We start from the raw sequence: 9,815 nt of genomic DNA, 5'->3' as shown, positions 1-9,815 counted from the left end.
GTTTTTATCTGACTCTAATTATCATCCCCCTGTGAAGCACTTTGGTCAACAGTTGTTGTTTTAAATAAATTGCCTTGACGGGTCACTTGTGTAATTAGTGTGGCCGGTCATTTCTGTATGATTTGCTTTTCTATCCAGCTTATTCTGTTGTAATTATTTTTAGAAAACTAAATATTATTCACAAAAAAAAGCTAAATTGTCAGATAAAACAAGGCCAATGCTGTCACAGCTGCTGAGTGACAGCTTCGCAATTCCATATTTTCTTTCTCTAATTGAAATTTCATATGAGTTTGTGTGCAAGATTCGTGTCTTGACCACAGAGTCAGACTCCACTGGAAACTTCCAATGAGTTATTTGCATTCATGGAAAATTACGCCATTTTTTAATTTCTTGAAATGACTGCAGAAGCAGAGAACAGATAACATAAGACCAAATTTTTAGTTTAGACTTCATTACATTACAAGGTCAGCAAAAGTTTATAAAGATGCACGAACCGAAAAAAATTACAAGGGTGATGGGAAAAATATAAATAAAAGCAGAGACGAGAATCACGTTAATGAAAGGATGAGTAAGTTTTGTATGGTGGTGGGTAACTTTGCTGTGGCAATAAGGAAGAAGATGACAGAAAAGCAGGCAACCACTGAGGCGAATAAAGCAACTTCTTTTCATCTTTGGAGAAAAGCAGCAGTAATTCTGTTTTCTCTCTTTTTGTCTTTCTCTCACTGATGGTTTTCTGTTCTCCTTTCATCACCCTCCCCTGACAAACTAAATACTGCCCCAGCGAAGGATTGTGTTCCAGTGTGTTTTCTGAAGATGTAGAACGCATGTACACGTGCTGGATTTTATACGTAGGCACATTGAGTAAAAACCATGACACAGCTTTAGTCTTTCTAAGTGATAGGTCTGGCAATTGCCTGTAAAATACTGTTAAAGTCCTGTTTGAACTGAACTGAGCAAACTGCACAAACATTAAAAATATGTGTGGTAAAAGACAAGCAGACATTGTGTGCCTTGTGGATATGTTTTCTGTTCCTGTTTGTGTGATCACTTAGAAATCCACATGAAGCTGTGCCAGGTTTTGCCACTTCAGCTGCCTTAAATGGAGACATGGCAACAACTTCATAGTCTTTGTATTTGTGTCTACATTAGTAAGATAAGTAGTGTTTTACTATACTGTGTGTTTGTTTTTTGTTCACAGTTTAGACGCCTGCATTCTGTTTGTGTATAAGTCCTGACTGCTCTCTTCTGTCCTGGAAGTCTCAGGTTGAACTCACATCATGAGACAATGCTGGCAAGCAGCCGAACACAGCAGCACACACACCCAGAGGTCCCACCGAGTGTGGCCTAGTAAAATGTGGATTGAGCCTGGCACACAAAGCCAGGCCTCGAGGATCCAGCAAGAGAGAGACAGTGTGGGTTTGTGCGCTAGCAAGATGCCTCAAGGTTACCACTGTGTGTGTGTGTGTGTGAGAGTGTGTGTGTGAGAGTGTGTGTGTGTAGGACGGGAAAAGGGGAAACAGCTGCCAGTGGAGTTTACCACAAGTCATTACTGTCCACAGGGGACAGAGGAAATGTAATTTTTTACACACAAACTCTTAATAGCACACACTCAGTGTTCTTAATACACTGTCCATGACCCTGTCAGGATGTGAATCTTTGGACTCACACACACACATGCACCAAACAGAATTTTCCATAATCAACACTTCCCCTTTTGCTCTCTCTGCTGTTAGTATGTGGTCATTGGCTTGTTCACGCGTTCCCACAGCTGAGGTCAAGCTCTATCTGTATTTCAAAGGATTCATTTAACTAGAACAGTGGCTCCAAACCAGGGTGCTGTGACCCCTGGGAGGGTTGTGAAATGTTTAAAAACAACTGGAAAGTAGAAAACACATATTTCTGTGTTTTAACTGTTTTTTCACTTCTTTCTAATTTGGGCATTTTTCTTGAGAACTACTAGATAATTCCCCATGTTCTGTTCCCTGTTCTGAGAAGGATTAATCATTCTTTGTTTGAACTGGTCACAAACTGTTGACAAAAACTGGTTCCTGAGTACACATACATTAACAAAGTTTAAACAATTCTGAAGTCCACATAAAGTGCTGAATGGGATTGTTAAATCTGATGACTTAATGGAAAACTGACATTTGGCCTTGTGTATCACCTCTGCATACCAATGCTCATTCAAACAAAAACTGAACTGCAGCATCAGTTTCAGTCAATGATGATTTAAACTCAGCAAAGCTCCAGGGGCAACAGACATGAACACTGGGGTAAATTTATATTAACATGATTAAAATGGATATGTGTGTGTGTCCATGTGACTGTGTCAAAAAAAAACAAACAGACAAACACAATGTGATCTGTGCTAGTCACACATGAATCATAAATTCTTAGTCATGAAGCCCGTTTCCCCCAGTGTGAACCCAGGTGCTGGTTCACAGTTGGTTCACTTTTCCTTGGGCTCGAGAGTCACCATAGGGTCACGTCATTACGTCACTGTATACATCTGTATACATCTGTATACGTCTCCGCTTTTCAAGCAATGCGCCAAGCACAACAACAACAATGGCACTCTTTACAAGTGTTGCTCCTGGCTGACATTGACATCAAAACATTTTGATGTGATTTTAAACATTTCCAAATTTTAAAAATGGCAGTCACAAAACTATAGCTTCCCTTGTTGGTCACGACATACCCATCTCTATCCCCACCATCCTCTTCGTTCTAGATCAGCAATGTGTTGGTGCCCCACTCGAACCAGTTTTCCTGGCTAAAGAGCCGGTTCTTTGGCTGTCCACACCCGATGAACTGGTTCAAGGTTAGGCACCAGCTCCGAACCGGCCCTGAAACTGCCTTGTTGGAAAAGGGGTAATGAGAGAAAACAAGATCATAAGTTGACAATAATTAATGAGGATTTTGGGAGGTCTGGCAGTTCCAAGGATGGCCTTCAAACACAGTGTGTACATGAAAAACAATCAGAAGCCACGGGAACAAAAAGCAGGCTGCCAGGCTGCCAATAATAGCTACAACTGAACAATACCTTGCCAAGCAGACACACACACTCACACGTCCACAAACTGGCAGCTACTCATAATAGGAAATCCTAATTACAATGGCTTCCAATGCTTATTAAAACTACTAATAATAACTGCTAATAATTACAGCATGCCAAGTCCGCCATGGGAGGGAGGTTGGAGCAATTACACACCCAGTCAGTCAATGACCTGTTTGTACAGTCAGTCAGTGAATCAACCAGCCGGTTTAACAGTCTCTGAAACCCAGCACAGGGCCACTCAGTCAGCCAGTCGGTCAGGAAGTCTGGGAAGTTACTCCATGGTTAGTCACAAACTGGACAGATTACATGTCTGGACAAGTGATTCTGACCAAACTAGAAGACACACGTCTCACAGAAACAGAGCCGTGATATCAAAGAAGGACTTCCCGTATTGAAAATAGCAAATTCTGAAAGTTGGGGGACACTAGAGATAATGAGATAAATACATTTTTAAAATACGTTTCCTCTCCAGAAACCCTGTCTACTGCACTCAAGCATTGGTCTACAATGTAAATCTGTAGCATTTTTTTTCTCAGGCTCTTCCACTTTTATTGATTATTTTCCGAGGCTACCTTAAGACTGAATACAGTCACTAAAAACACCTGACAGTATGCAGCCATTCTTGGGTTTGGGGAAAAAAAAGCCGTCAAACATTTAGCTGTAGGTAGCAGCTCAGCTAACTGTTAGCCTTATGTTAAGACAAAATGAGCAAACGGCTACATTATATTGAGTCGCAAGTCAAAAGGATTTTGAACCACTGCACTAGAATGTGACGAGCTTGTTATTAGTTTCGGCTTGCTGGATGTTCGGCTTCCTTCACCAGTCGCTCATTTACTTAGACATTTTGCTCTTTCAAGCTGAAGAAGTCCAGCTCAGTTGGAGTTTTAGGAGACTTGTGAGAACCATTATGACTCATCCATATTATAAGGTGAAGCAAAAACTTACGCTTAAAGCTGCACAGATCTGCCAAGTGTGAAGACAATACTGTGAGATTAACAGTAGTATCAACTGTTTACTCTCACAGGAATTCTTTCAAACTAATGGCAAAATCAAATCTTTTCATTTCACATCTAAAAAAAACCCTGCGAAGCTTTGTCCCAATTCAGGGGCGGGATCCTTTGGATGACATCTTCCACAAAAGCCACACCTTCGTAGCCGTCATAGACTACATAGGCAAAACCGAAATGAGACAGTTTGGCCTATAGAGGATTTCTGCTTTGCGTCCCCAGCTGTGCCCGCCCTTACTGTTCTGTCACAAAGCACTTGACAATAGATAACTTTTTTTTTAAAAAACTTTAGGTTTCACTACCTTTGTTTTTTTAAACAGTTGTACCATTAGCTGTTCAACTGAGCTGAAACCCAATACTTATATTTAAAAGTGTAATCCTCGTCCTCTCTGTTGCCATTGTTGGGATTAGATTGGGCCACAAAGCATCCACTCTTTGTTGCCCAAGAAAAGGAAGCCACATTTCTCGGCCGCATATGAAGGAGCCATTCGAAATGGGACTGCCTAGTCGCGCTGCTGTGACGCAATCAGTCTTCAAATGCAGCCTCCGAAGGATGCGGCCCCTGAATTGGGACACAGCTGTAGAGCCAAAAATGTATCAGTCAGGTAAATAGACCAGTCGTTGAATCCGTCCTCACTCTTTTCATTTGCTCCATTTCACTGACACGTTTGATCCAGACCGTGAGAGGGGTCCAGAAGTACACTGCAATTAATCTCTGTAACTAATTTAAGTTCTAACACAAACAGTAGGACTTAAATAGACATTATAATCAGAACATTGAATGTTGAAATTATACACACACACACACACACACGCACAGACACAGTTTGTAGATCCATACTGAAAACTGTGCACAAAATGAACCTTGGCAGTGACTCAGGAGAATTTAATTACTTCCCTCTTCCTCTCCCCATTGGCCGAGAGGTCTGGGATATGCTAATTAAGCCTTGACTGATAAAACATTCCCTTGGCCTCTGTGTCTCATTACTACTACTTCTCTGATTGCTGCCCGAGTCCAGCACCCATAGTGTCTGATAAATAAGAAAGCACCTTAAGCCACAGACTGTGACTAAATGCTTATTAATCGGAGGGATATGACCTAGCAGTGCGATGGCACCGTGCCAGAGAAACTCAAAAAAAACTTTGCACCGCAATCAGTGTACTTTATCTCCTTTTTCTAATTGATAATTAGTCTTGCATTAATTTGGGGCCAACATCTATCTCTTATCACAAAAGGTACAATTTATCAGCTGCTTAAATGATGGACTAAATTGGGTTGGCAATGTTAATGATTCACCTTGCAGGGTATGGGGGACATGAGGGAAATAATTTCTCCTGACTCATATTTAATTAACCTTAGCAGATGTGCTGGGCATGCATTGTAGCTCAAAAAAAAGAAGAACATGTGTGAAACATCTTTGACAAAATGTGTTTTGTAATGAATATTTTAATGCAAAAAAGATGTTATATACATAAATATAAAATGTGGGAAAATAATAATAGAAATCATTGTTATTGTTACAACATTATAAAAAGAGATTTTTGAATTTTTGGATACAAGCAGTTTAATAAAAATGTTATACGTCTATGACAGAGGTTATTTAGTTGGTTCCTTCATTCACTGGAGAACCAGGAGCACCAGAACTCTTCAAAAGGAGGGTTCTGGTTCGTACCTTCATCTTGTGCAACTCATTCTGTACTGCCAAAAACCAAAGAGCGATACACACAGGATGTTTCATATTTTTACCCATGCTACATCACAATGTCGTGTTCGTTTTACCCAATTTTAAAAAATCAAGTTGCAAATTTTTTGCAGAATTAACTTGAAAAAACTGAGAAAAACTAAATGAATTGAAAAGTGATGAAAACTATGCAGTGTACCTCTTTCTTACAGTAGCATGGTAACAGTAGCCTAACACTCTGTGGCTCTGGTACACCCAACCAACAACACCAACTATCATTAAAGAGAAAATAAACAAAAAAACATAGAAAATAAATGCTTGTGAAGAGTTACATGCGTGTGACTTGTGTAGTAATATCAGAGGAATAACAGTAATACACCTTCATGTAATGTTCACATCTCAGTATATTGTAGCTCAAAAAAAAAAAAAAGCTTCACCAGGCACTGACCCAGCATTCAGACACAGTTAAACAGACAACCTCCATCTTTATTTACTGCTCATTCTGTCTTGAAGGAGTGCAAAACATTTTTGGAATGTTGACACCACAATCATCCATGTGACCCGAGTAGATCATTTTCTCTGGTGCTCCCTGCTCACTCTTTAGCACACTGTGACACACACGAAACTAGTATTGAAAAAAGTATTAAAACTGACCTTTAGTAAATGAAGAGAACTTGATATAATGGCAACAGATTCACATGTTTTAACTCAGCAGTGTCGATTATCAGCTGTAACGTATCGTCACTCATCACCCAGAAGGTCCTGGGGTTATCACGTTGCATTTTACTGTTTTCCCCTTCAGTCTTATTCTTAACATCGTACACTTGGATTCATTGATTATTTAGACTAACGTTTACAACCCGACTACCTTTTGTGATGTGACCTACTGTTGACTTTTGTTACGTTTGAGGTAATGGTACGCACAGTACTGTACAGTATCAATGGAGGTTTAGCTGCTAACCTTCTGCCTGCTACAATGTTAGCACTGAGCTAAAGAGTGAATGACCTACATGGGCATGTGAATTATTCTGGTGTCAGTTCTTTATAAGTGACAGATGAGCTGACCACCAGGACATTCTTGTATCGTATTTTCAGACATACCATGACAGTCAGATGTGGAAGTTATACGTCCATACTGGTGATGAAAAGTGATAATAGCATGTGAAAAAGTAATTGCCAAAGTCTCTACATTCAGTAAACACAAGCCCACTCCTGTAACCCTCCTCCTACTTCAGAACAACTTCTGCCCAAAGTTTGACCATTTCTTCCACCTCCCTGCATCAAAACCTTCAATCAATTACTCATTTCTTTACTTCCTCTTCATCCATGCCCCTCTTTCCTTTCTATGTCTTTCTTCGCTTCTTTACCTATCCCCTCACCTCTATTCCTTTCTTTCCTCCCATCCTTACTTTCCTTCTGTCCAAAATCTTTTATCACATCTCTTTCTTTTTACGTTCCGGCCTACATTCCTCTGTCTAATCAAGATCCAAGTTTCTCTAACAAAACAAGCAAATGACATGGTTTTGAGAAAACATCTACTTCACATTCTCTTGCATGGGTTTCAGTCAAATTACTCTAAGCATTCATCCTTTAGTGGCATTTCATCCTCAGTTTTAGCAACATAAATGCAATTCACCAAATCCTGAAATGTAATTTTAACCGTTTAATCTCCACTGAAATTAATACTGCTGAGCTTTGTCGAATGGAAAAGCTCGACTCCAACTCTTAGTTACACTTAATTGACGGTTCAGTAAGTGGCTAAATGGATATACACTATGGCGCAGCAGTGAGAAGTGCACTCTGATGCCCAATTCATTTTTCAACAGGACTCGTGTGCACTTCACCATACACTGACGCCTACACCACCAGGTCACAGAGATGTGCAGTGAACATCCTTCACTCCCAAACTACAGCACATGTCAGACACAGAAAACACAGAGAGAAAGAGGTTTGTAGAGTAACACAGAGTGAAAACGAGCTCAATAACTAGTACGTTAACCCCCCCCCCCCAAAAAAAAAAGAAAAAGCCTTTTCTGCCTGGTTTACTGCACAGTGTTGACACCTTAACAGCTTAAACAACTCAGCTGCACATCCAGCTCCAAAAGAAAACAAGATTAGTACAAACACTAATACATGGCAGCACATTGTAGTGGTTTGATATATTATATGAAAGCATTATTGGAGTTCTGCTCATTTCCTACATCCCCCTACTTATTTTACATTGCTGTCTATTAGGTTCAAGCCGATATCACACATGTGCTCATCTCTAGTAAGAGTAGATGTTTTGAAACAAATACTGTCTAGATACTAGGAGTTACTCCCAGCAGAGGAGGCGGCAGCATTAAAAAGCTTTGGTTTGTGTCTTGCTGATCATGAAATGATCATCTTGTTCTTAGCGGAGCTTCTTCCAGAATGTCAAAGTTTATACATTGATATTACCATAAAGTGGTTGTCAGCTTTTTTTGTTTAAAGCAATGGATTATCTCTGAATTGGATGTCTGATGAAACCAAACCTTGAGCATAAACTCCAGTCATGATGGAACGATTCACAACACACAGGTTGATTACCTGGATTAAGTAGAGATGAAAACGTAATCCATGCAACTTTATCATACATTCAAGTAGGGGTCATTTTAAATAAAGTTAACTATTCAAAGACAAACTTTTGTTATATGTCCTGAAATGACAATACATACATTTGAGATGTTGTACTTCTGCAGTGTGGTTTAAAAGGCTGTTGTCCTGGGCTCACTTTAATGCAGAATCAGGGTCATTCAGAAAACTAACAACCAGACAGGATTCAGACGTTATCTAGTCCTGGACTAAAAATATATTGAAACCAAAGACATGATTTGGCCAAAAATGAAAGGCAGTCATAGCATTATATTATTAAAAGCATATTATTACACTGAGAGATAATTCATACAGTGCTCCGCTGTGGTATAGTGCACTTCAATTGTTAAAATGTTTCCATAACTCATAATGACAAAACAAAACTTGATCATCACACTAATCATGAGCACTAAGTCTGTATTTTCACAGAGATTGGTAAAGTGGAGTTCTCCCTGTTTTGGCAAACTGAGACGGTGAGGCCTCAAAAAGAGCACTTCATTTAACTGACTGTAACCGTTGCCCAAACTCTTAATGTTGTGTAGAGTTTTTTTTATTATTGTTTTGGCATAAATGGATATACCGTTTTACTGCACAATGCTACATTTAGGGTTACTGTGATTTTTCTGTTTCGGCAGCGGTCACTAACAAGAACGACATCTTCGGACGTATTTGTAACCTGTCCGGAGCCCCACAATCACATTTTTGTAAACATGAACTGCTTCAGTCGTGATAATAACACAGAAGTACTGACATTGACAGGTGTGCAACATGCTACTAAATGTTACTTTTCAGGGTATTTTATGTTTTTGTCATGTCGGTGGAGCAGCAGGAGATAGAATATGTGTGTGCAGAGCTGTATTTATGCCTTCAGTGGCTTAATTTAAATGGATCCAATTACCTGGGCCCCTGACTGATTCTTGAAAGAGATGACTTAATCAGAGTATAGAAAAGAGCAAAAAAAAAAAAAGAAAAGTGCTAATTTTATACTCCGGGAAGACTCAAAGCAATTTAAATGACTTCAAACAAAAAGACATTATGCATCACACCAGCCACGCTATAATTAACCTCCTTTACCTTTGCTTGTCTGTGTATTACCGTATACTATTCAACTGCCTAGATGGATGATAACAGTGGTGATTCGAATCACGCCATTAAGTGGTTTCAACTCTATTTATTCGGAGCAGCAAAAGTAGAGGAGAAGAAATGTTGCTATTTTTTTTATCTCTGGACCTGATTCGTCTACACAGCTGCAGTCATTGCATTCTTCTGCCTTGGGTTGGTTTGGTGTTGCTGTTGTTGTCTTCCTCCCTCCCCAGTGTAGCCGTACTGGTCTGGACCAGGATCCATCAGGTGCCTGTACCGGTCAGACATGTTCTCAGGTTTGCCATCTTACTTAAAATCTACAGCTGTAACATTTCCAGACTGCTTTTATCAAACAGAGATTTAAATTTATCT

General features: G+C 39.7%; 1 protein-coding gene across 6 annotated transcripts in view; it reads right to left on the bottom strand.

Annotated features, from left to right (window-relative positions):
• Positions 1-5,494: 5,494 nt before the first annotated feature.
• Positions 5,495-9,815, bottom strand: part of pard3bb (par-3 family cell polarity regulator beta b) — a 200,963-nt gene continuing 196,642 nt past the window's right edge. For all 6 annotated transcript variants that reach the window (XM_056388847.1, XM_056388842.1, XM_056388843.1 and 3 more), the window contains one exon: positions 5,495-9,714. Coding sequence is in view for 5 of the 6 variants with exons in the window: in XM_056388842.1 (XP_056244817.1) it covers positions 9,600-9,714 (115 nt within the window). In the remaining variant the exon portion in view is untranslated. The remainder of the gene's footprint in view (positions 9,715-9,815) is intronic.

The sequence above is a fragment of the Seriola aureovittata genome, chromosome 11, assembly GCF_021018895.1.
Source record: "Seriola aureovittata isolate HTS-2021-v1 ecotype China chromosome 11, ASM2101889v1, whole genome shotgun sequence".
Classification (NCBI taxonomy): domain Eukaryota; kingdom Metazoa; phylum Chordata; class Actinopteri; order Carangiformes; family Carangidae; genus Seriola; species Seriola aureovittata.
Note: the sequence above shows the minus strand (reverse complement) of the source record. Positions and strands in the feature narration are given on the sequence as shown.